The sequence below is a fragment of the Pituophis catenifer genome, unplaced genomic scaffold (assembly GCF_029215685.1).
Source record: "Pituophis catenifer annectens isolate HBS135680 unplaced genomic scaffold, rPitCat1.0.hap2 SCAF_7, whole genome shotgun sequence".
NCBI classification, from domain to species: Eukaryota; Metazoa; Chordata; class Lepidosauria; order Squamata; family Colubridae; genus Pituophis; species Pituophis catenifer.
Genome location: NW_027256887.1, coordinates 41753242 through 41780119, shown reverse-complemented (window position 1 = coordinate 41780119; position 26878 = coordinate 41753242). Strand labels below are relative to the sequence as shown.

General features: G+C 40.1%; 1 protein-coding gene across 1 annotated transcript in view; it reads left to right on the top strand.

Moving 5' to 3' along the window:
* Positions 1-26878, top strand: part of PPM1H (protein phosphatase, Mg2+/Mn2+ dependent 1H) — a 105404-nt gene that overhangs the window by 38755 nt on the left and 39771 nt on the right. The window contains exons 2-4 of the mRNA XM_070946659.1: positions 20242-20410; positions 21279-21623; positions 26673-26785. Coding sequence (XP_070802760.1) covers positions 20242-20410; positions 21279-21623; positions 26673-26785 — 627 coding nt within the window. The remainder of the gene's footprint in view (positions 1-20241; positions 20411-21278; positions 21624-26672; positions 26786-26878) is intronic.

Below are 26878 nucleotides of genomic sequence, written 5' to 3'. Positions count from 1 at the left end.
ACAACCTTAAGAGGTTGCAGAAAAAAATGCTTTTAGAAGCCTCTGACGATCAGGCAACTCAGCTGGGATCACCAAAGGCTTTTAAAGGCATTTTTTTTCCTACAACCTCTTCGGCCAAAAAGGTTGCAGAAAAAAATGCTTTTAGAAGCCTCTAACGATCAGGCAACTCAGCTGGGATTTCCAAAGGCTTTTAAAGGCCGAAGAGGTTGTAGAAAAAATGCTTTTAAAAGTAAAAAAAAAAAAAAAAGCCTCTGATGAGGTGGGCGGGGTAAGCGAGTGGCAACTGGGCAGGGGGCTGGTTGGGGGGCGTGGCCAGCCAATGTTATTACCGGTTCTCCGAACTATTACAAATTTTTACTACCGGTTCTTGTGAACTGGTGTGAACCATTATCACTGGATTACATTTGATCATAGTTTAAATTGTACAGGGTGATTAGAAGGGAAGATTACATTGTATATATTATGAGAAAAATGGTTATAATGATGGTGTGTATAAAACTAGATGTATTTAAAAGAGATTTGATACAGACAGTACACTGCTGTTGCAGAAATGTAAACGTTATGTATAACAAAGGAAAATGCATAATAAAAAAATTAAAAAAAGAAAAAAGAAACGATGCTGAACCTTTGGGGCTTGGCAGAAATTCAGGAAACGCGTGCCTTGACTCTGCTGGTATGTTACATTCACCCTGCCCACCCTGAAGAAAAGCGGTTTCTCTGACTGTCTTTTCCTCTCTTCCAGACTCACCTCTCTAGACCCTCTGGAAGTCCTACGAGAGATACTACTCTTGTGGGGGAGTGTGTGCTCCGGAGCCCTAGAAAATAGTGCAAGTATGCTCTCATGATTTTCAGGTGCCTCAGGTTGCGCAAGAGCAAGGTCTTCCCGTCCAACTTCCAGAGGCTGTAGAGGGCTGGCGTGTCATCAAAATGGCATGGTATGTGATAGGTTTGCCATCAATGACATACATTATTCACTGCTAAAGTGAGCCCAGTATAGGTCACTAATGCATAGTTTGGCCACAAGTACAACTGAAATCCAGTTTTATTCCTAACATGCGCTCTCTGCTCTTTGCAGAATTGGATCTCAAATTTAGAAAATGTCTTGCAAGCCATTTTTGTGCTCATCCCACTCATGTGGCAGTACATGCAGTGTATTAAAAATAAGATAATGAACACAGACTGATTTAGAAATTTGTCCAGGATAAAAAATTATGCATCATTATTTATAATGCATTACTGAAGTATACTAGGAGATCAAACTCAGCCCTTTTGTTCCGTTTGGGAATGTTGTTTCATAGCCTATTTAGGTTTCATGGTTTCATTGTTGCTCATCTCATTTATTCTTGCATAACTACCAGTGCCAGATCTTTTGTTATAAAGCAGAATTGTGCTATAGGCAATTCACTAAAGAGATGGGAGCAGACTTTCAAAGCATTAAATGGAAAGCAACGAGAATTAACAAATTATGTTAATTTGTTATGTAAATTGACTATAGAAAGTAGTACATATACTTACAGCTAAACTTCAGATTTCTTTTCCTATGCTATAAATCTCACCGCATAACTTAATATTACAAAATTGAACCTTATACCTGGACTTGATATAGCCTTAAAAAAAAGTTTCACAATGACCACGGTCATTCCTGTTTCCCCATATGAATGATATCAAATTATCATTTGGGCACTTTAGTGATTAACTGCAGTATATACAGTGGGGCAAAAAAGTATTTAGTCAGCCACCAATTGTGCAAGTTCTTCCACTTAAAAAGATGAGAGAGGCTTGTAATTGACATCATAGGTAGACCTCAACTATGAGAGACAAAATGAGAAAACAAATCCAGACAATCACGTTGTCTGATTTGGAAAGAATTTATTTGCAAATTATGGTGGAAAATAAGTATTTGGTCAATATCAAAAGTTCATCTCAATACTTTGTTATATATCCTTTGTTGGCAATGACAGAGGTCAAACGTTTTCTGTAAGTCTTCACAAGGTTGGCACACACTGTTGCTGGTATGTTGGCCCATTCCTCCATGCAGATCTCCTCTAGAGCAGTGATATTTTGGGGCTGTCGCTGGGCAACACGGACTTTCAACTCCCTCCAAAGGTTTTCTATGGGGTTGAGATCTGGAGGCTGGCTAGGCCACTCCAGGACCTTGAAATGCTTCTTACGAAGCCACTCATTCGTTGCCCGGGCAGTGTGTTTGGGATCATTGTCATGCTGAAAGACCCAGCCACGTTTCATCTTCAATGCCCTTGCTGATGGAAGGAGGCTTGCACTCAAAATCTCACGATACATGGCCCCATTCATTCTTTCCTGTACATGGATCAGTCGTCCTGATCCCTTTGCAGAGAAACAGCCCCAAAGCATGATGTTGCCACCCCCATGCTTCACAGTAGGTATGGTGTTCTTTGGATGCAACTCAGCATTCTCTCTCCTCCAAACATGACGAGTTGTGTTTCTACCAAACAGTTCTACTTTGGTTTCATCTGACCATATGACATTCTCCCAATCTTCTACCTGGATCATCCAAATGCTCTCTAGCAAACTTCAGACAGGCCCGGACATGTGCTGGCTTAAGCAGGAGGACATGTCTGGCACTGCAGGATCTGAGTCCCTGGCGGCGTAGTGTGTTACTGATGGTAGCCTTTGTTACATTGGTCCCAGCTCTCTGCAGGTCATTCACTAGGTCCCCCCGTGTGGTTCTGGGATTTTTGCTCACCGTTCTTGTGATCATTTTGACCCCACGGGGTGAGATCTTGCATGGAGCCCCAGATCGAGGGAGATTATCAGTGGTCTTGTATGTCTTCCATTTTCTAATTATTGCTCCCACAGTTGATTTCTTCACACCAAGCTGCTTGCCTATTGCAGATTCAGTCTTTCCAGCCTGGTGCAGGTCTACAATTTTGTTTCTGGTGTCCTTCGACAGCTCTTTGGTCTTCACCATAGTGGAGTTTGGAGTGTGACTGTTTGAGGTTGTGGACAGGTGTCTTTTATACTGATGACAAGTTCAAACAGGTGCCATTAATACAGGTAATGAGTGGAGGACAGAGGAGCCTCTTAAAGAAGAAGTTACAGGTCTGTGAGAGCCGGAAATCTTGCTTATTTGTAGGTGACCAAATAGTTATTTTCCATCATAATTTGCAAATAAATTTTTTCCAAATCAGACAATGTGATTGTCTGGATTTGTTTTCTCATTTTGTCTCTCATAGTTGAGGTCTACCTATGATGTAAATTACAGGCCTCTCTCATCTTTTTAAGTGGGAGAACTTGCACAATTGGTGGCTGACTAAATACTTTTTTGCCCCACTGTATATTAGTCTGTAAAGAAAAGTTTATTGTTAGTTTTCATGTTTTTTCTAGCTAAATAAATGTGCTTGCTTGGACTGATTGCAGCTTATCTGGGAAATAAGTCTCACTGAAATTAATGTGCTTTGATTCTCTGTAGACACACATATAATTGCACTACATGGCTGATATTTTCCCAATTGAACAACAGAATGTATTTTTACAACAATCGTACACAAAATAAGGTACATGTGGATAAATCTTGTTCATATATACTCATAAACATACAGTACCAGTGGTGGGTTTCAAAATTTTTTTACTACCGGTTCTGTGGGTGTGGCTTGGTGGGCATGGCATGGGTTGGTTGGCATGGCAGGGGAAGGATACTGTAAAATCTCCATTCCCACCCTACTCCAGGGGAAGATTACTGCAAAATCCCCATTTCCTCCCAATTAGCTGGGACTCGGGAGGCAGAGAATAGATGGGCCAGTCAGAGGTGGTATTTACCGGTTTTCCGAACCACTCAAAATTTCCGCTACCGGTTCTCCAGAACTGGTCAGAACCTGCTGAAACCCACCTCTGAAACCCACCTTTTAATCTTAGAGTGACATATAATGTGATGATAAAATAGCAAAGGATTGAAATAGTGACTTCTAAAAAGGAACAAAAAGAGATCAAAGTTGTTGCATAAAGCAGAACAGAACTTTCTGATTTGCAGATTTCACTAATTCTGATGCCTTCTGAATTTCTGGGTCCTCTTCCACAAAGCCCAATTCCAGAAACAAAACCAGGACACCTTTAGTTTTTCTGAGAAGTATGGCTTTCTACATATTGGTATGTATCAGTGGTGGGTTGCTCCTGGTTCTGTCTGGTTCTTGCGAACAAGTAGTAAAAGCGGCGGGAGGTTCCACCTACCTGCCCAGAAGTCATAATGGACAATCTGCGCATGTGCAGAAGCTTCTGCGCATGTGCACGCGTGCTCCTGTTGTGAACCGATAATAAAAGTAAGGAAAACCGACTTCCGGTTTCTCTGCCTTCGGCGACGGCGGTGCCTTTCGGAGCTCCGCCAGCCCCGCCGCCCGTAGAGCCGCTTCGCTACTTAGAAGCGGCTTGAAAGCGGCTTGAAAGCTTCAAAATCCGAAGGATTGAAGAAGTAGAGATCGCAGGGTACAGGTTGAGCCCCCGTTGTCCCCCAGGGAATTGTTTCTGGGGAGAGAATGGGTGTGGCTCCCTCCCAACCTGCGGAAACTCCGGGCGACGTGGGACGATTTTGCTTCCGCAAAACAAGCCGGCTGCAGGAAACGTAATTTGAAAAGAATCAGCTTTAACAAACAGCGAACCTATCTGAACCCTGAAATTTGGAAACGCAAGTATCAGCGCTTTGTTGATTTTTCAAACTGAGACAAATTTGAGTGAGTGAAAGTGCTTTGAAAAAAACATGGCGCTTAGCCTTAAAGTTAACGAGCCAATGAGTGTGGATTGGTGAAGTTATTTTGTGTTACAAGTTTCCAAGTTGTTGCAAAGTTGCCTTGTTTGCTATAAGAGAAGCAAGTGGAAAATTTTTCCCTTTCTAATATTGGACTTTGTTCTACTTTAGCTTTTAATTGATTAAATCTGGGGGACTTTTTTAGAAGTCTTTGTGCAGGAGGGAAAGGAAAAGGAACTTCCCTTTTTAGAAAATCCAGATTACGTGGCAGGATGGCTTCAAAGAAGCAGGAAGGGAAGGCAGCAGGGGGGGGATCCCCCACACATAAACAAGAAACGCAGCTTCCCTCTGCACAGCAGTTACAGACCCAGAAAAAAGAATTTGATGTGGGAGATTTAAAACAATTTATTTCTAAAACTCTGGATGATAAATTTTTAAAATCTCAACAGGAGATAGATGACAAACTTCAAAAATCACATCAGGAATTTATGCAGGAAATTAATGAAGTTAAAGATATGGTGAAACAGAATCAAAATAAGGTGACCAAAAAAATATCAGAAGTGGCGTCTGGCCTGGCAGAATTTATTGGGAAAGTTGATTTTAAAGTTGAAGAATTTAAATCAGAAGTTAATGTCAAGATGAAAGACAATGATTATAAAATTGATGAAGTTGACAATAAAATGCAGAGAATTGAAGATGAGATTGTTATGATACAATTCCGGGCGATGGAATTCGCCATACGGCTTCGGGGAATTCGAGAGGGGGAGAGACAGGATTTGAGACAAGTTTGTTCTGAAGCCTTGGCCAAGATTCTACAAGTTAATCCTGATGTGGTATTTCACAAAATAGATAAAATCTACAGAGTGAACTCTTGGGTGGCCAGACAAAGACAACTGCCTAGAGATGTGGTCATATACTTTACAGAGAGAGAAATTAGAAATGATATCCTGCAAAAATCTTTTCATACTTCTGTACAAGTGGGGGGTTCACGACTCGAAATTTTTAAAGAATTACCTCCTAAAATGTTGAAAGCCAGAAAAGAATTTGGTTTTCTTGTTAAGGAATTGAAAAATCTACAGATACCCTTCCGGTGGGACGCACCAGCTGGGATAATTTTCAGATATAAGGGAGAAGGATATCGGTTGAATACCGTGGAGAAGGCACAACACTTTTACACTACTATTCTTAAGGAAAGAACACCATCTCCACGTACATCTACAGTTTTGGAGATTAAAGAGAGTGAAGAAAGGCAATTGCAAGAACAGTCCAAGCAGGAATCAGAAGTAGTGCAAGGTGCAGAAGGAGGTTTTCTGAGTGAGCCCTTGTTTGATTCTTCTCCAATTTTGGACTTGATTCAGTTGACTGAAGTTAAAGATCAACGTATAACCAGAGCTCAATCTAAGCTACTTAAACAAAAGCAACAACAACAACAGGAAAGACAAGACAAGAAGGCAGTTAAGAGTACCGTACAAGAGAGTGGAGCTATGGGAGGAGCGAGATCGAAGCTTTCGGATGATCTTCAAGTATTTTGCTCTGTGCTCCAGAAAGAGGCTGATGACCTTTAAGTGTTTATCTTGGAATGTCAATGGGTTGAATTCAGCACAGAAAAGGAAGAAAATATTTACATATTTGAAACAATTTAATAATGATATAATATGTTTACAAGAAACGCATATCACAACTCAAGATCAAAAATATTTGATAAACTCAAAACTAGGAGCACATTTTATATCTTCAACTTCGCAGAAAAAGAATGGTGTGGTTATTTATGTAAATAAAAAGTTAACAGCTAAAGTTATAGAAGTAGATCAAGATGGTAGGTTTGTAGCAATTGAACTGTTTACAGTAAAAGGCCAAATTCTTTTGATTGGAATTTATGCGCCCAATCAACAACAGGACTATTTTTACAAGATGTTATATACTAAAATATTGCAATGGGACTATAGATCTATTTTAATTATGGGAGACTGGAACGGAGTAATTGATTCTAAACTAGATAAAAAGAGTTTGGCAAAGTCTAGAATTAGACTACCACAGACTTTTTTTGATATGAAAGAAGATATGGAACTAAAAGATGTTTGGAGAATACATAACCCAAAAGAATTGGATTACACTTTCTTTTCTGATAGACATAGATCTTTTTCTAGGATTGATTTTATCCTGTTGTCAAATGATCTACTTGTTAAGACAAAAAGAACAAGGATTTTTCCAAGAACTTTGACTGACCATAGCCCTGTATGGATAGAAATTGAGATGGATAAGGTTGAGAGACGTTCTTGGAGATTAAATGAGAACTTGTTTAGATATGAAAAAAATATAATAGAACTTAAAAAGCATTTGAAAGAATTTTTTGAAATAAATTTGAATAAAGGTACCCCAATTGAAATTGTTTGGGACGCAAGTAAAGCTTATATGAGAGGGGTACTTATCTACATGAACTCTAAACATAGACTGTTCCGACAAAAGAAAAGATCTGAATTGGAAACGGAAATAAAGAATAAAGAACAGTTATTTATTAAAAATCCAACAGATGAAAGAATACGAAATGCTATAAAACTTTTGAAAGACCAATTTCAAATGCTTATGGCGGAACAAGTTGCAACAAATTTACAATATGCGAAGCATAATACATTTTGCAACGCTAACAAACCGGGCAGATGGTTGGCTTACACATTGAGGAAAAAACAAAGTATACGGACTATTGATAGTATTGATATTGGAGGGAAAGAAATTTTTCAACAAAAATTAATTAAAGAAGCTTTTGTGGACTATTATACCAAACTATATGCCAAAGAGGAGGTGCAGAATGGACTTATAGAAAAATATTTAAATGATAAGAGAGTTACAAAAATTACTGATCAACAAAAGGAAAGAATGAATTATCCTATAACAGAGGAGGAGATAATAGCAGCAATTAAACAGTTAAAAACAGCCAAAGCTCCTGGCACGGATGGTTTGACCGCAGTGTATTACAAAACTTTACAAGCTGAAATGGTGGGACAACTTAGAGATTTATTTTGCAATATTCAACAAGGGGGTAAAATACCCCCATCATGGACAACTGCTTATATATCTTTGATACCAAAAGAACAAGTTGGTCCTAAAAAACCAGAGAATTATAGACCAATATCTCTTTTGAATACAGACTATAAAATCTATGCGAAAGTATTAGCCAACAGGTTGATGCCAGTAATCCAAAAGGTGATTCATGAGGATCAAGCGGGATTTATTGAGGGCAGGTATATGAAGGACAATGTAAGGCAAGTAATAGATTTATTGGAATATCTTGATAAGAATAAACAGATTCCTGCAGTGCTGGTTTTTTTGGATGCAGAGAAGGCCTTTGATAGAGTGGATTGGAATTTTCTACTAAAGACTTTAAAAAAGATGGACTTTGGGGACCAATTTATACAGGCGATTTCAGCAATTTATCAAGAGCAAAAGGCACAGATTATTATTAATGGAAGTCTGACGACAGAGTTTAAAATTGAAAAAGGAACAAGACAGGGATGTCCGTTGTCCCCACTTTTATTTATTTTAACATTGGAAGTCTTGCTAAACACAATACGGGACTCTAAAATTTTGAAAGGCATAATGATAAGGCAAGAGGATTATAGAATAAAGGCATTTGCAGATGATCTGGTTGTTACCCTATCACAACCAATGGAATCAACAATCCTGATGAAGGACATTATACAAGACTATGGTAGAGTTTCAGGTTTTAGATTGAATTCAAAAAAGACTAAAATGATAGTTAAAAATATGGCACAAGATCGTAAACATGAGCTTGAAAGGAGGGCAGGTTTTGAAATTGTACCTAAGGTAAAATATCTTGGAGTTCAGGTTGCAGAATCAAACATGAAATTGTTTCAAAATAATTATGAGGTGTTGTGGCGAGAGGTTCAGAAAGACATGGAGACTTGGAAAAAGCTGCAACTGTCTTTACTTGGAAGAATAGCAGCAGTTAAGATGAACATTTTGCCAAGATTTCTGTTTTTGTTTCAAATGATTCCGGTGCTTAAAAGTGATAAACAACTGAAAGTTTGGCAGTCTGGTGTGAATAAGTTTGTCTGGAACGAGAAGAAGCCGAGAGTGAAATTGAAAATTATGCAAGATGTTCCAGAAAGAGGAGGTCTTAAACTCCCAAACCTACAGTTATATTATGATGCAGCAGCTTTAACTTTAACAAGTGATTGGTTTGGAAGTAAAAAGACTGGAATATTGAATGCAGAAAGTTTTGATCTTGAATTTGGATGGCATGCTTATTTATTTTATGACGACAAAGTAGATAAAGTATTTAAAAGTCATATACTTAGAGACTCTTTGATGAGAGTTTGGAAGAAGCACCGATTCAAATGGGATTATAAAATACCGCTATGGATGGATCTTGGTCATACTTTGTGGAATACAAATATAATGTCACTCGGGGGGTTTTTATATAAAGAGGTTCTTTTCACAGATGCGGGCAGATGGCAGCTGAAGACATTACAGACACTGTTGGATGAAGGGTTTAATTTAACTTGGTTACAATATAATCAATTACAACTGAGATGGAAAGAGGACCAAAAAACTGGTATTATGTTGCATGAGGAAGAATTGGTTAGACATATAAGAGAGAAAGGTCCAATGCATATTAAAAGGCTTTATAATGTATTGTTAGAAAGAGATTCAGAAACGGAATTAGTTAAAGATTGTATGATTAAGTGGGCACAGAATTTTGAAGAACCAGTGATGCTGGAAACTTGGGAAAAAATTTGGGTTCAGAATGTTAAATTTACACAGTTGCAAAACCTGAGAGAAAATTTTTATAAAATGTTTTATAGATGGCATTTAGATCCTAAAAAGTTGTCATGTATGTACCCTAATGTTCAGCCAAAATGTTGGAGATGTGAATGTTTAGATGCTACGTATTATCATGTTTGGTGGACCTGCAGGAAAGTTAAGGCTTTTTGGATAAAAATTTGGTGGGTCATACAGAATGTTTTGAGGAAAAAAATTCAATTTTCTCCACAGTTGTTTTTATTGGGTATAGTTAAGGGTTTTACACGGGGTGAGATAAAACTGATATTGTATATGATAACAGCAGCAAGATTGTTGATAGGTAAATATTGGAAGAATGAAGCTTTACCCACTATCGAGGAATGGACTTTGAAGATGGCTAGTTTTGCAGAGATGGCGAAGATTTCAGCATATTTAAAAGACTGTTCACAAGAGACTTATGAATGGGAATGGAAAAGGTGGATAGAATATGTTCAGAGCAAATACCAAACTAGAAAGTATCAAATAGCTTTTATTTGAAAATAATGTATTAGAAATATTTTAATGTAAAGAGACAAAGAGGAAAAATTATACAGGGGGAGGGATGGGTTCAAGCTTATATATTAGTGTTACTAGTTATGAGTACATAATAGGGAAGTCTGGGGGGGGGAGGGTTAGGGAGGGTTAGGGAGGGTTTGGGGAGGGAGGTGGGGGGGGTGAAAAAAGGGGTGAAAATGTAATTGTAAAACTTTTGCAATAAAAAAAAAAAAAAGTAAGGAAAACCCACCCCTGGTATGTATGCATGTACTTTCATTTCACTGAGAGTAGTGGCAGAAGTGTTTTAGTGCAGGCACATGTGTGCACAAGTAGGAACATCTTTCAAAGCAGCCATGTGAGCCTTCAGAAGGCTCCTACTACTTTAATGTTTTTGAAAAAAAATGCTTTATCCATACCAATAGGTTTCTGTAACATCTGTTCTTGAATAATTTGCAAAGCTGCATTGAGAAATACTGTCTAAGGAAAAGGTTGCTTGGTGTGTTTTGGAACTTCCTTGAGTGAGCAACTAAAAACAGATCTCCCAAATGTTTTACTGCGTCCCCCTTGATAGGCTTTTCAGGTAAGAGATGCAGAACTGGGTCTTTCAAAGTCTTTTAAACCATAGTGTTCTACAGTATTATAAAGTACATACTCACTTTGTCTCAAAGCAAATTGTGAATTATATCTTAGTACTGTTTCAGGTTGTAGAAAATTATCTTGAAATTTCTATTAGTGCATCTAATATGCATGGGCATATTATTTAAAGTACTGTGTTAAGTAACAAGGAGTGAATGAGACAAAATAGTATGTAGAACAGGAATGTATCTTTCTTCTGCCTCAAGATGAGTCCTGTTTTAACAGTGTTTCTTGCAAATGAGTTGACTCAGGGCCCAAAGTTGGCCCAGTTGGGGAGATGTTAGAGGTACAAAAGCTTAAGACACCAATTTTGCTCCTTAAAATTATGAATTGCCTCCAAAATGTTAAAAAAGCCAGGTTTTGAGGCTTGAAAAAGAAGTTGTCAGACTGCATTTTATATCCCTCATGTATAAGTTCCTTCAATATTCTAATTTCAAATTAAGCTGCTTTAGGTCCTGTTGTGGCCCACCAGTGGCCTGTGCAGCTGGTATCTGATTCTGACAGCGAGGAGGCTGGTGTGGTGTTTCGCCAGCAGCCTGTGCAGCTGGCACCAGAGTCAGACAATGAGGAGGCTGGAGAAGATTTGGTGCCAGAGGCGGGTATTCAGCCAGGGCCTTCAGAACCTCCAGAAGCTCCCATAAGTGAAGAGGAAGAAGAGGAGGAGCCTCTTCTCAATGCATGGGCGTGCAGAGCTGCCAAAAGGCAGGAATGGCTCCTCAGGAGGAGGTTTCCTTGAGAGTAAGGCTTGGGGCTAATTGGCCACTCCCCTAGCCTATTTAAGAAATGACAACCACTGAGGCAATTAGCAGAAAACAACTTTGTTCATATTCCTTTGCGTATTGACTCCAGAAACGTCTGATCGGCTCTTGCTTCTCTCTTGTCATTTTTCCTGCAAATTGCTTCTGGGCAATTCTGCCAACCACAGTAAGCTTACGGTTATCTGAAAGACTGTGCTTCAGAACTGGGTTATTGTTCCTTGGACTCTTGTCGGGTGTTAATGAAGTTAAATTAACAGCCTTTGTTCAGAAAAGACTGATTTAAACTGTACTTGTGTTTAAACAACTACTAAAAAAGCTCATTAGTAGTCCTTAATTAGTAAACTAAGGTTTGTATGGCCTTTGTGTGTGCTGCGTTCTTTGTGGTCCGTAGTTGGGACAGAACAGTTTGTTTTCTGCCAAAACACACACACACAAACCTTGATTAGGATGGAGCAGCTGCGTGAAGAGAACGCGCGGCTTCAGCAGCAGTTAGCTTTGATGGCTGGCCAACTGGCTCAGCTTCAAGCCCAGATGGCTTCACCTGCTCCTCCTCCTCCTCCTCTTCATCGGAGAAACTGTCTGGTAGCTGTGCCAGATAAGTTTGCTGGTAATTTAGAAATGTTCCCGGCTTTCCTTGGACAATGCAATTGATTCATGAGTTTGCGAGCTGAGGACTTTCCCAATGACCGGATAAGGTTGTATTCATTATCAGCCTGCTCTCTGGCTCTGCAGCTCGTTGGACCACACCCCTGTTGGTCCAGAACAGTCCATTGCTTAATGATTTTCGGGGGTTCTGTGAGCACTTGCAGCAAATGTACGAGGACCCTATCAAAGCACAAACATCCACCAGATGTTTAAAGTCCTTGAAGCAAGGCCGGCTACCCATACAGGAATACATTAGCGAATTCCGTTTGCTAAGCCAGGACTCGGCCTGGAATGAGGCAGCAGTTTTGGATGCATTCCAGGAGGGCCTGTTGGCCGCGTTACGGGACTTTGTGGACAAAAACCTGGCCCGGGGTTTTATCCGGCCCTCGTCATCGCCCTTGTCCGCTCCGGTCCTCTTTGTTAAGAAGAAAACCGGAGACTTGCGTCTATGCTGTGATTACCATAAACTGAATGCCATTACGGTGCGTAATCGGTATCCTTTGCCCTTGATCCCTGAACTCTTAGAGAGACTTTGGGTGGCTACCGTGTTTACCAAGTTGGACCTGCGCGGCTCTTACAATCTGGTTTGGGTCCGAGAAGGGGATGAGTGGAAGACATCGTTTGGCACCAGGTATGGCCATTTTGAATACACGGTCATGCCGTTTGGATTAACCAATGCTCCCGCTGTCTTCCAGCATTTCATGAATGGCATTTTCCGGGATATTTTGGACCAGCTTGTCGAGGTCTATCTAGATGACATCTTGACTTACTCAACATCCCGGAAAAGTCATCTCCAACATCTCCGCCTGGTCTTGCAACGGCTTCGGAACACCAGTTATATACGAAGCTCGAAAAATGCCAATTCAACCTGATGGCCATCAACTTCTTGGGCCATCACATTTCATCCGAGGGCATAGTGATGGATCGGAGCAAGGTCGAAGCATTGAGAAGTTGGCAACCTCCCCATCGGGTGAAAGATGTCCAGCGACTCCTTGGGTTCGCCAATTACTACCGGACATTCATCCCTAGCTTCGCCACTTTGACCGCGCCCCTCACTCGGCTCCTGCAGAAGAAAGTCCCATTCCGGTGGGGCACCCCCAAGCAGCAGGCGTTCCTGACCTTAAAGCAGGCCTTCATGAAAGAGCTGATTCTGAAGCATCCTGACCCTCACCGTCCATTTGTGGTGGAAGCAGACGCATCGGATATTGTGGTCAGAGTGGTGTTACTCCAGGCTCACGCGGCTGGCGGTACTCTTTTTCCTTGCGCATACTATTCCCAGAAATTGAATCCTTCCGAGCGCAATTACACCATCTGGGAAAAAGAGCTACTGGCCATTAAGACCGCGTTTGAGACCTGGAGACATCACTTCGAGGGGGTCTGACATCAAGTGGAAGTCCGGACGGACCACAAGAATCTGGTGTTTCTGCAGACCGCATGGAAACTCAATCAATGACAGATCCGGTGGTCCTTCTTTTTTACCTGCTTCAACTTCAAGGTGACATACACCCCGAGTAGCCGCAATCAACAAGTGGATGTGCTCTCGAGGAAACCCGAATATGCCCAAGTTTAGGACCCACTTCCGCCTCGGACAATTCTTCCAGTTGAGTCGTTTGCTGCCATCCAGGAACCTGTTGACTTACAGGTTCAGATCCGGGAGGCATAGCGGCAGGATGCCTATGTCAATCTCCGGAAGTGTGAAGTAGGGCACAATTCTCCCTGGACATTTACTGACAATCTCTTGAGGTACCGGGAGAGACTTTATGTACCATCGGGGCCGCTTTGGGGTCTTATATTGTCCCAGTGCCACGACAACCCCGTGGTGGGACATTTCGGTCTGTTTAAAACCCTTAACCTAGTGTCGCGGACCTTCTGGTGGCCTCGACTCTGTCACGATGTCCAGACGTGACATCCTGCGTCAGTTGTCGACAGACCAAGTCGGCCGCGATAGCTCCCCCAGGACTGCTTCAGCCCTTGCCGACACCAGAGAGACCCTGGGGTGTCATCTCAATGGATTTTCTAACGGACTTGCCCCCGTCTTTGGGCTTCACGACCGTGTTCGTGGTGGTGGATATGTTGACGAAGATGGCACATTTCATTCCCTGTCGAGGATTGCCGACAGCTTGTGCCACTGCCCGCATGTTCATCCAACATGTCTTTTGGCTACACGGCCCACCGGATAGGGTCATGTCGGACAGAGGGGCCCAGTTCACCATCCAGTTTTGGAAAGGGCTGATGACGGCCTTAGATGTCAAGATCTGCCTGTTGTCGGCTCATCATCCCGAAACTGATGGCGGGACTGAAAAAGTCATTGGAATATTAGAGCAATACCTGCGCTGCTTTGTCAATCAGCAACAGGACAATTGGACAGAGCACTTAGCAGTTGCGGAGTTTGCTTTTAATAATTCCCAGCACACCTCCACTCAAACAACCCATTTCCTAGTCAATCTGGGCTATCATCCACATTTCTTCCCGCTCATGCCCCTTGACTCCCCGGTTCCAGCAGCGGATGAATTCTTGACTGAGTTACAGGCTGTTCACCAATTGGTGAAACGATATCTTGACAAGGCCAAGGAAGATTATAAAAGGGTGGCGGACTGCTCTCGGCGGGCACACCACCGTTGGCTGTGGGGGATCGTGTGGCTGTCGATGAAGCATCTCCCCTCAGACCGGCCAGTCAGAAAACTGGACCATTGTTACATTGGTCCTTTCCCTGTGGAGGTAGTCATCAATCCAGTGGCCTACTCCCTGACTGTGCCTCGGTCTTTGAAGATACACCCTGTGTTTCATCGATCCCTCCTGGTTTCCGCCCACCTGTCCGCTCCGCCAACTTGATTGTCCCCAGCTGGCGCCCCGTGACGGAGATGAACCGCCCGAGTATGAGGTTGCTAGCATTCGAGATTCCCGGTGGATGAAGAGCCAGTTCCAATACCCCATCGAGTGGACGGGGTATGGGCCGGAGGATTTCACATGGGAGGATGCGACCTCTGTTCATGCTCCAGATTTTGTACGTGCCTTTCACGAGCAATTCCCATCCCGACCACATCTGGACCGACAGACTCGGGGGAAGGGCCCTGTGGTGAGGGATAGTGTTGTGGCCCACCAGCGGCCTGTGCAGCTGGTAGCTGATTCCGACAGCGAGGATGCTAGTGTGGTGATTTGCAGCAGCCTGCAAAATGAGGAGACTGGAGACTGGAGCAGACAATGAGGAGGCTGGAGAAGATTTGGTGCCAGAGGTGGGGATTCAGTCAGGGCCTTCAGAATCTCCAGAAGCTCCCATAAGTGAAGAGGAAGAAGAGGAGGAGCCTCTTCTCAATGCACGGGCGCGCAGAGCTGCCAAAAGGCAGGAATGGCTCCTCAGGAGGAGGTCTCCTCGAGAGTAAGGCTTGGGGCTAATTGGCCACTCCCCTAGCCTATTTAAGAAATGACGATGACTGAGGCAATTTGCAGAAAACAACTTCGTTCATATTCCTTCGCGTATTGACTCCAGAAATGTCTGATCGGCTCTTGCTTCTCTCTTGTCATTTTTCCTGCAAATTGCTTCTGGGCATTCTGCCAACCACAGTAAGCTTACGGTTATCTGAAAGACTGTGCTTCAGAATTGAGTTGTTATTCATTGGACTCTTGTCGGCTGTTAATGAAAACAGCCTTTGTTCAGAAAAGACTGATTTAAACTGTACTTGTATTTAGTACTTAGTACTAAACGTAGTACTTGTACTAAAAAAGCTCATTAGTAGTCCTTAATTAGTAAGCTAAGGTTTGTATGGCCTTTGTGTGTGCTGCGTTCTTTGTGATCCGTAGCTGGGGCAGAACAGGTCCAAAGAAAATATCTGAAAGAACACACAATTTATTTAGGTGAATGGAAGTAATGCTTCTTCATCAAAAGTTTTTTTTTATAGGGGAGGGAACTAGGCCAATGTCTTGTAATCATTATTATGATGCTTAATGAGTTCAGACCAATTCTATGCATAATTATTGTTAAGATAAAATATGAAACTAATGATTTGAATGTTTCTTATTTTAGGCTCCTGAAATCTCTTAATATTACTAGTTATTAATATTATTTGAAATAGGTCCCATTCATCAAGTGTGAGTTACTATCAGAAAATATGTTTTTTTTGGATTAACATTGCATTTAAAATGTAAATTCGAAGTCAATTCAAAAGTTATAGAAAAGAATTTGACGCAATATAGAAATTAGAATTTAGATAAATATTGAAAGGCATAAAATATTGAAAGGCATAAAATATTGAAAGGACACCATTGTGTATATTTTTCAAGAAGTGTTCCCTGGTGCATCTTATGTTACATTGTATGAATACAGAACAGTACACACAGATACATGTTTAGTTGAGTGAGACAGTTTCCTCATTTGTAATAAATATTATTGTAGGAAGCCCTCCCCCCCCAGAATAACATATTTCAAAGAATAAGAAAAGAAATATAATATAATATTTCCCGTAAAATCTCCTTAACAGAAGCAGAAAGCAGTCCCAATGTTTCCTCCACTAAACCAACTTGCAGGCAAAGCTTAAGGAAACTACGTTGTACATTGTAAAACCGGATTTGGCTAAAGCATCTCCAAATAGATGGCAGAATAGACCAAGAGTGGAAACTGACAAGATTAGGCTGACAGGACTAGATCTTGGCTCTTCTGATCCTCGCCTGGGCGGTCTTCCGTTGAAGCACCAAACAAAAACCAGGTTTAGGCAATCAATGTTTAATCTGCAACAACCAGGCATCAGGAAGAATCAAGTACGAGGGTACAAAGTCAGCGCTGAATGTTGAGTTTCGTCAGCGCTTTTTGAAAGCAGCGCGCTGACCGTGCCCACGCCCCACCCACATGCATTCTTCTTTCCCAGCTGATCCTTGTTCCAGAGCAGCAGTAGCCCGCGGTTTGCTCCGCCCTCGGACTTCCATGTTCAGGTGTTGCAGATGAGTATCTGTCCACATGCGAACCTGACCCGCAGCCTAAGCACAACTTATAGCGACCACCACCACCAGAAGTAACCGAACCCGTCACCACTGCTAACCCAAGTGTTTGGTAAGCGTCCCCCTCTTTCTTTATGTGGATTCGCTGGACGCCATTGGATACCTCTCCCTCCGGCAAATATGTCGAGCTGATGTCGGGCTTGACACTAGATCAGGGAGACAAAGAACTAGGACTTGCACTTATGCCTGTTTTTCACACTAATAACCGTTGCAGCATCCCCTTGGCCACGTGATTAAAATTCAGATGCTTGGCAATTGATTCCTATTTATGATGGTTGCAGTGTCTCAGGGTTATGTGATCCCCTTTTGTTACCTTCTTACAAGCATAGTCAACAGGGAACCCAGATTCACTTAACAGTGTTGTTCCTAACATAACCACTGGAGGGATTCGCTTAACAATGGTTGCAAGAAAAGTTGTAAAATGGAGCAAAGCTCACTTTTTCCCATTACCTTTAGGGCCGGTCACGACCTTGCAGATCATAATAGAAATCTCGCAACACAATTAAATAATAAATGACAAACAGACCCAGACATCTCAATTACAAAGCTCCCAAAATATATAAAAACTCTTCTACTGATCAGACCAGTTTTCCAGCTGCCCCCAGAAATGCTTGCTGTTGTCATTGCTGTCTCTGGGCCAATAAACCTCCTTTCCAATTGCAGCCTGCTTCAGAGTTTTTATTGGTCTGTGTTTCTCTCCTGGCTTGAAATAAGATACGGATCAGATTTAACTTCCAACATCATTTACATGCAAGATGTTTTGCAACCTTTTGTTTTTAATACTGTATAGGATTTAGTATGTTTTCAGGTGCACAAGAATTGTCTGCATTAGGTTTATTTTTATCATGTACATAAGATTGTGAGTGCTATGAGCAATGGGGTAGGCGCAGTGGTGGGTTGCTACTGGTTCACACCAGATCGGGCGAACCGGTAGCGGCGGTGGCAGGAGGCTCCGCCCACCCACCCTGACGCTTCCATGCATACGCAGAAGCTTCCGTGCATGTGCAGAAGCGTCGTGCGTGCACCCACGAGGAAACTGATAGCGACAGGTTTTGAAACCCACCCCTGGGTAGGCATCAATCACTGTCAATGACAAGTACTTTGGAAGCTGGTTTAAATTGTCAGGGAGGCATCAAGTTACCTACCTATGCTTTAATGAAGTGACTTAAAGTAAGTTGTTTTCAAAAAATACTTCTCGTTGCATAACTTTAACAAACTGAAAGACACCTATCCACACCAAGAAAAAATCAGATTACCAGTTTCTAAAAAAATATATCTAGCTTTGCTTTTAAGAAGAAAAAAATCAAAAGAACATTTGAAATGGTGCAGCATAACTAATTCCTATTTTTTTTTTTTTTTTAATTTGATTTATATGCCGCCCTTCTCCGGAGACTCAGGGCGGCTTGCAGTGCGTTAAGCAATTTCTTACTGTATTTGGAATCTACATTTTTGTAAGAATTAAGCAAAACAAAACTTTTAAGTTAATTTTTAAAAATTACTTTTTACATTAGCCTTTGAAAAATATAAACAAAGTAGAATGCATGAAGTATAAAATTGAGGGGAATACTTAAGTGTTGTGTGAAAATGTTAATTGGAAGCTAACATTTGCGTTCAGAGCAAATGACTTCTAAATATTTTTCCATGTTCACACTGTGCTGGATACCTTTGGGAAATTAGTGGCTAAATTGTGACAATTGTAGTATAGTCTGAAGAATTGATGCATAAGTATAGAAAAAATTAGTAGGTGTAGTTGGTGCTTTTACGTGAGGCATACAAAGAAATTTGTGGCTAGAAGAAAAAGATCATTGTATTTCTAGTTTGGTATGCTAAAAATATCAAAGAAGAAATAGTTGGTGGTATTTGGAACCATTCCTATGAAGTTATACAGTAACTATTGGTTTTAAAAAGACAATCAAAGTACCACATGTGAAGTCTCTTGAGAAGCTTTGGCCATTGTAGTCCGTGGTGCCATTGTATGACAAGGTAGGTTAAATATGACATAAAAGAAAGAATAGGTTCTGTGAATATTTATTTTTTACCTTACTTAAGCTACTTATGAACAATGGACAATGAGTAAAAAAAAGTACTGTACAAATAGATATGCTCATACCAATTAATATACAACTAACAGATATGGGTTTTTTTAAAAAGAAATGTTGCCAAAAGGGTAATCCATATTAAGTAACATAGCAAAGATAGTGAAAGGTTAATAGCACAGTGTGACATCTAATTATAATCTGAAAAGGGACCATGGAAGGTACCATTACAATATATAAAGATAGGACTCAGAATACTTCTTGGGCTGTTAGAGAGTACAGACCTAGAAAGGGTAGCAGTGGACAATATCACAAGTTTGCCTTCTGATAGAGTATTTATGAATTGTTATGATTAAATGATGAATTAAAAAAACAAACAAGAAAACATTTAAATGCATATTTTAAAGTAAGTTATTAAGAAAGTTTGTGGATTATCAAGCTTCATGTGTCAGGTTTTAATAAACAAATACTTGAATCATAATCATATTTGAAATAGTAATTTTTTGGACCGGGGGCATATTTAAAATTTTGAAAAAATTAGTTGGGCCTAATATGGTGGGTCTAAACATCTATCTATGTGTTCATTATAATGCAATTAAAAGTATCAAATGGACAAAATTAATTATCAAACATCACTAGAATTTGAAATCCTCCGCTGAAATCTTGTAAGATATTAGAGGGGAATCCTAATTGTGTATAAAGTTTGGCATTTTTAACAGTTTCTGGCATTTAAATTTTTATTTTAGTGTTCATATCTGGGACTGCAGGTATAATTTACAGTTGTAAAATGGTATCTCAAATTTTTCATAAGTTTTGGATACATTTTCATTCCGTTCTTTAGAATTTCTGAATGGCTTGTTAATGTTTGAGGGAGTCACACTTGAAGTAATCTTGCAGATCTGATTTCTCAAGCATTGGATGAAATTTTTGTTTTAAAAAGAGCTCCTTATGAATGCCAAATTGCAGCTAAGTGGGTCTCTCTCAAATCTGAGTTCCCTTGCCCAGGAATTTACTGTAAATCCTAAAATGCTATTTCTTTCATGTCTTACAAATTTTGTAAATTGCAGTTTTGTTCAAGGGGGCATTTAAATTCCAAGGAGTTAAATACATACAAACAACAAATTAGGTTTTTTTAAATATTTTTTTGATTGTTCCTTTTTCTTCATAGAGTGATCAATGCAGGGAAAAGTACACATAATGAGGACCAAGCAAGTTGCGAAGTGCTTATGGTGAAGAAGAAAATTGGGACAACTAATTCAACACCAAACAGAAATTCCTCTAGTAAGCGGAGATCATCATTGCCCAATGGGGAAGGATTGCAGTTGAAAGAGAATTCAGTAAGTCTCAGTATCTTCTCAGTGATTCAGCAATACAGTTGGTTCACCTATAAACATTTTGGTACAAGAACACACACACGCATACACACCCCTTGTGTTTTCTTAACAAGTTTATCTTCTTTCCTAAAATGTGAGCAATACTGCTGTGAAACATACTACTAGAGGGCACTGTTACTCTGCAAGTTCAAGCATTTTGTTTTTTAGTCCATACTATAAGTATGGAATGATGAAACTGAATAAAGTAATTATAGCATAATTATTACTATACTAAAAGTATAATAATGCACAATTACATGTTGCTGGAGGTGAGAGTCCCTCCACTCTAAAGCATTTGTTTTATCTGTGTGCTAAAGATCTTCCTGTGTGCTGTATTAACATGTAGCAATACACGTGAGACATTCTAGATGTGGTGTTTAGACGTATTAGTGAACGTTCCTTAAAAGCTTAATGAGTTTTTAAGGAAAAGATTGTGCTGGATTCTTGACAAACCTATATGAATTGGATGTGAACCAAATGCAATTGCTGATTCAACTTGAACAGATGAGTTGAGCTGATTTGACAGTTTAAGATTAAATCTCCAAATCATATATAGACATATTTATATCTATGCAAAATAAACTGCCCTTGTGGATAAGAACAATTTCAAATGTTTTTCAGAGTTTGTTCACAAAATCTTCTTGTACATGCAGAAAACAAAGTAGATTGTAGAGCTAGATCAAGATGTATGTTATGCTTAGATTCTCCCCATATATTCTCCTCCCTCAAAACTATCTCAATGATTTGGGGAAATGTATGAACCTACTTTTATTCTACTAATGGGAGAGTCACAATGAAATATTTCCTAAAAAATAATTCTTTCCTTAAACAGGAATCAGATAGCATCTCTTTTCATTATTGGTCATTATTTGATGGCCATGCTGGATCTGGAGCAGCTGTGGTAGCCTCCAAGTTGCTGCAGCATCATATTGTAGAGCAATTGCAGGAGATTGTGGACATCCTGAAAAACTCTGCTGTTCCACCCCCAACCTGCCTGGGAGAAGAGCCAGAAAGCATGAATGCCAACAGCAGAACTCTAACCCGGGCAGCCTCATTGAGAGGAAGTGTTGGGGCTCTAGGTTCACCTGGCACTCCACCTACTCGCTTCTTTACAGAAAAGAAGATCTCGCAGGAATGCCTTGTCATGGGAGCTATTGAAACTGCATTCAGGGAAATGGTAAGTATAGTTTGGTACTTCAGGCAATCATTTTGCACTCAAAATGGAGTGTTTCAAATTGAAAAAGTTTCAAAACTCTTTGCACCTTCCTATTCTATTCCATTACTATCACCAATCTTTATCAACATCTTCATCTATTATATACACTCATGCTGAAGTCTCTGTGGATTGGCACTACTATGGTTAGAACATTTCAGGAAATGGTTCAATAATTTTAAGGTTGAAAACGTCTCTTTTCCTTAAATTTGATATATCTGTTGCCAGTTTCTTTCCCTCCCACCCTTCAAAATCGGGACAAAAATTCATAATAGAATTTTGAGCGGCGTTCCAATGAAGATATATATGGAATGGGATATATATGTTACAGAGAAAAAGGAGGTCAACTCTTTATAGATTTTGTAAAACTCTTCCTCTTTTGTCCTTTAATCATCGCATGACTTCCAATAATTAGGACCTGAATTTGTTTTATAATTAGAAGAGTTTATCGTTTTAATTAATGGGGCCAAATCTATATATATTTTTAACTGTATTTAATATTTGTATTTGATGTTTTTATTTGGCTGTTCACCGCCCTGAGTCCTCAGGGAGAAGGGCAGTATACAAATTCAAAATAAAATAAAATAAAATAAAAATCAACATAGATTAGATTATTCACCCCCCCCCCCCACTGCTGCAGAATATAAACTAAAAATAACTGCATCCAATTAGGATGGAGATACATATTTATGTATGTATGCATGTATGTATAGGTGTGTGTGTATATAAATTTATTTTTCTTTTATTTATTAGAATTTGTCAAATTTCACTTGAATCATAATCATTTTTTCTCATTAGTACCCCATAATGACAGTGAAAACAGAATTTTAGAAATGTCTGTAAATTTATTAAAAAGAAAAAACTGAAATATCACATTGGCATTAGTATTCAGATCCAGTGCAACAACACTTGAAATTTAGCTCTGGTGCCCTCCATTTCTCTTAATACTTTCTGACATGTTCCCACATCTTGATTGGGTAAATTAGGTTAGGTAAAGTAAATTGATTGGTCATGATTTGGAAAGGCATACACCTCTCTATAGAAGGCCTCACAGCTGACAATGCATACTGTAGCAGAGCAAAAGCCATGAGGTCAAATGAACTTTCAGCAGAGTTCAGACACAGGATTATTGCAAAGTGCAAATGGAGGGAAGGCTACAATATAATTTCTGCTGCACTGAAGGTTCCTAAAAGCACAATGGCCTCCATAATTCTCAAATAGAAAACGTTTGGCACAATCAGGACTTTTCCAAGAGCTGGTCACCCAGTCAAACTGAGCAATCGGGGGCCTTAGTAAGAAAGGTACCAATAATCTGATGGTCACACTGACTGAGTTCCACAGATCCTGTGTGGAGGTGGGACAGAATTCTAGAAGGACAACAATCACTGCAACCTCCACGGATCTGGGCTTTATTGCAGAGTGGTTTGACGGAAGCCACTCCTCAGTGCAAAACACATGAAAGCCTGCTTGGGGTTTGCAAAAAAGCATCTGAAGGACTCTGAGACCATGAGGAACAAGATTTTCTGGTCCCATGAAACCAAGATTGAACTGTTTGGCTTCGGTTCTAAATGTTATGTCTAGAGGGTAATGGGCACCACTCATCACCTGCCCATCATCATCTCAACAGTGAAGCATGGTGGTGGCAGCATCATGTTGTGGGGGTGCTTTTCAGCAGCACGGACTGGAAGCCTGGTCAGGGTTGAGGGAAAGCTGAATGGAGCAAAGTACAGGGATATGTTCAATGAAAATCTGTTCCACAGTGGTCAGGACCTCAGACTGGCCGAAGGTTCACTTTCCAACATGACAATGATCCTAAGCACACAGCCAAAACAATACAGGAGTGGCCTAGGTACAACTTTGTGAGTGGCCCAGAGTGGCCCAGCCAGAGCCCCCCATTGAACATCTCTGGAGGGACCTGAAAATGTCTGTCCACTGATGGTCGCCATCCAACCTGACTAAACTTGACAGGATTTGCAAGGAAGAATGACAGAAAATCCCCCAATCCAGGTGTGCATAGCATGTTGCATCATACCCAAAAAGACTCGAGACTGTAATTGCTGCCAAAGGTGCTTCAACACCTTTGGTTGACTCAGCCTTCCATCCTTTCTAAACTAGGTAAAATGAGGACCCAGATTGTGGGGGCAATAAGCTGACTTTGTATAAAATATACAAAAGTATGAAGGCTATTGCTTAACGCATTGTAAGCCGCCCTGAGTCTCTGGAGAAGGGCGGCATATAAATCAAATTAAACAAAAAAACAAAAAACAAAAAACAAAGTACTGAGTGAACGGTCTGAATACTTATGCCAATATGATATTTCAGTTTTTTCTTTTCAATAAATTTACCAATATTTCTAAATTTCTGTTTTCACTTTGTCAATATGGGGTACTGAGTGTAGATTAATGAGAAAAAATGAATTTCAGCAATTGTAGAATCAGACTGCAGCAGTGGTAAAATTCAGCCGGCTCTATCCTGGATTGCGCGATCTGGTAGCGCTGGTGGTGGGAGGCTCCGCTCACCCGCCCAGACGTCAACACATCCCTTTTTTGACCCTTTGCGCTGCATGGGCTCTGCACATGTGTGGAGGAAGCACATGCTCTCACATTTGCGAACTAGTAGCGAAGGTAAGTGAATACCACCCCTGGACTACAGCATAACAAGATTGACAAAAGTAAAGGGGATCTGAATACTTTCTGAATGCACTATAGATGTCTCTGAAACTTTTGGTCCTTGATATTTTGGCTTCATCAAAAAGTACACAGTTCATACATGAGTCAGGAGGTGGCCTCATTGTGTAGTGTAGCATTTACTGTCATAAAGCTGTAACTGATTAAGTGCTATTAAGCCATCTGTGTTGAATAGTGCTGGATCTTATTTTTGAGAAATGCTATTTTCACTACAACTGTACTCTGTTTTAATCATCTTTAAGAGTACTGCGAGGACCTTCTGAAACACTAATCTTGTATTTCAAGTGTAAGAATATGGAAAAGCTGAATGGGAACCTTTTTACAGGCATTTCATACAAGTTTTTGTACAAGGGGTGTATTTGTAGGAATTGGAAGTAGATGAAGCATGGGCCTGTTTGACATTCAGCTTTTCTGAACACATATACAAATACACACACACACACACACACACACACACACACACACACACACACGGCATGCCCCATTCTTCTCTTTAATCCCATGTGCATAGATGTTGTCTACTCTGCAGTCTTCTGTACCTTGGAATGGACATTTCTGCAGTGGGGAATCCACTCTACTTTGTACATTGCTCCATGTGATTTAAAACTCTGGATTTCTGGATTTCAGATTAATAAAAGACTTTAATCAAAGGTGCTCAACATGTAGGCCTAGGATTTATGAGTCACAAACTTAGTTTGTGTCAAGATGGCTCCCAGAACTCTTGTATTGTCAGATTTTGGAAGCAGAAAAAATAATATAAAAATGGTCTTTTAAAAAGCAATTCCTGTTCTTTATATTGGTAAAGTGAGATGATTTTCATTTCAGGCTGTTCAGTTTGCTGCAAAACAGAAAGAACAGAAACAACAAGGAAACTGTTAGTATACTCTAACAGTGGATACAGGTAGTCCTCGATTTACAGCCATTCTTTTAGTGACCGTTCAAAGTTACGTCGGCACTGAATAAAGACATTTATCATTGTTTTTCACACTTACATCCCTTGCAGCATCCCCATGATCAGTGACAAAATTCAGATGCTTGGTAACTGGTTCATATTTATGATGGGAGCAGAGTCCAGGGATCATGTGGAGTCACCTTTGTGACTTTTTGACAAGCAAAGTCAATATGGAAGCCAAATTCATTTTACAGCTATGTTACTAATTTAATAACTGCAGTAACAACTGTGGCAAGAAAGGTCATAAAACGGGGCAAAACTCATTGAGCAACTGTCTCATTTAGCAACAGAAATTTTGGGCTCAATTGTGATCGTAAGTTGAGGACTATTGTATTCTGCTTTCTGGCTGTCAGATTTTTGTTTGAAAATAATATATTACTGCATCTACCATTCTTTTCTGTTGTAGTGCTTATTTTTGGAACAGTCTCTTCCTAAAATGTGGTTGGCCCTAACTCTGATAGCCTTTAGAAAGGCTTTAAAACTGATCTCTTTTCCCCCCTGGACATTATACCAAGATCATAATGGTATATTTGTTGTTTTAATTGTAATTTGGGTTTTCTTCTAGTTTTATTGATTACGCCACCTGCAAATATGATCACCAGAGTTGAGGATTCATATAACTCTTCCAAATCAGTCAGTCAATCAGTATAGTCCATTTTACCACCATGCTAAATAGTGCTACTGTATGTTTTAGTTTGTATAGTGTTATGTTGAGGGGCAAGAGTTAACAACAGTTTTCTTTATTTCTGCTAGTGAAAAATTGTTGAATCAAAATGTGAACAGTGAAAAGGGGAAGGGAGGGGGAAGTAGATAGACCAGCTAACAGTCAAAACAAAAAGTTTTTCTTGTGGGAACCAAGGTCATCCCAACAGTTGGCAGTTGAAGGAGGAGAGGAGTGACCAAGCAGCCTGCCAGCTACTTTCATTGGACAATGTGACTGGTGACATCTGGGGAGGAAAATATTTGCTTTTTTAATTAGAGGGAAAACCGCAGGAACTTTTAGAGTTGTTTTTCACTAGCTGTGTCGATATGATGTATCCAATAAACATGTTCTTTGAGGAATCTACCTGCCTCAGGGTTGTGCTTTTTGCGGATGTGTTACTTGGAACGCTGACATTATTACAGTCCATGCTGTTAACTCTGATTACATGGTGTATGTTTGAAATAATTTTTAAATAGTACTTTGCTTTCTTGCTACCTTCCTTAATCAGTTGCTTTTTCTGCTCAAGAGTTAAGCATTCATTAATTTTTATTCTCCTAGTGTGCCAAAGGCAGAAGAAAAAAACCTACTTTTCAATCCAAGCATCACTCAGATTTATTGTACATGTTGAAATTACTTTCTAAATTATGATGTAATTTCCCCTCCCCCCTCAGGATTTGCAGATAGAACGTGAGAGAACTGCCTTCAATATATCTGGTGGTTGTACAGCTCTTGTGGTGGTGTATTTACTGGGGAAACTCTATGTGGCAAATGCAGGTGATAGCAGGTAAGCTAAATTTGTCATTTGGCTGGAAAATTGTAAGCAAAGTTTTTTAATATTTACATTTGTGTGTGTTCAACTAAAACATAAAATGTATTT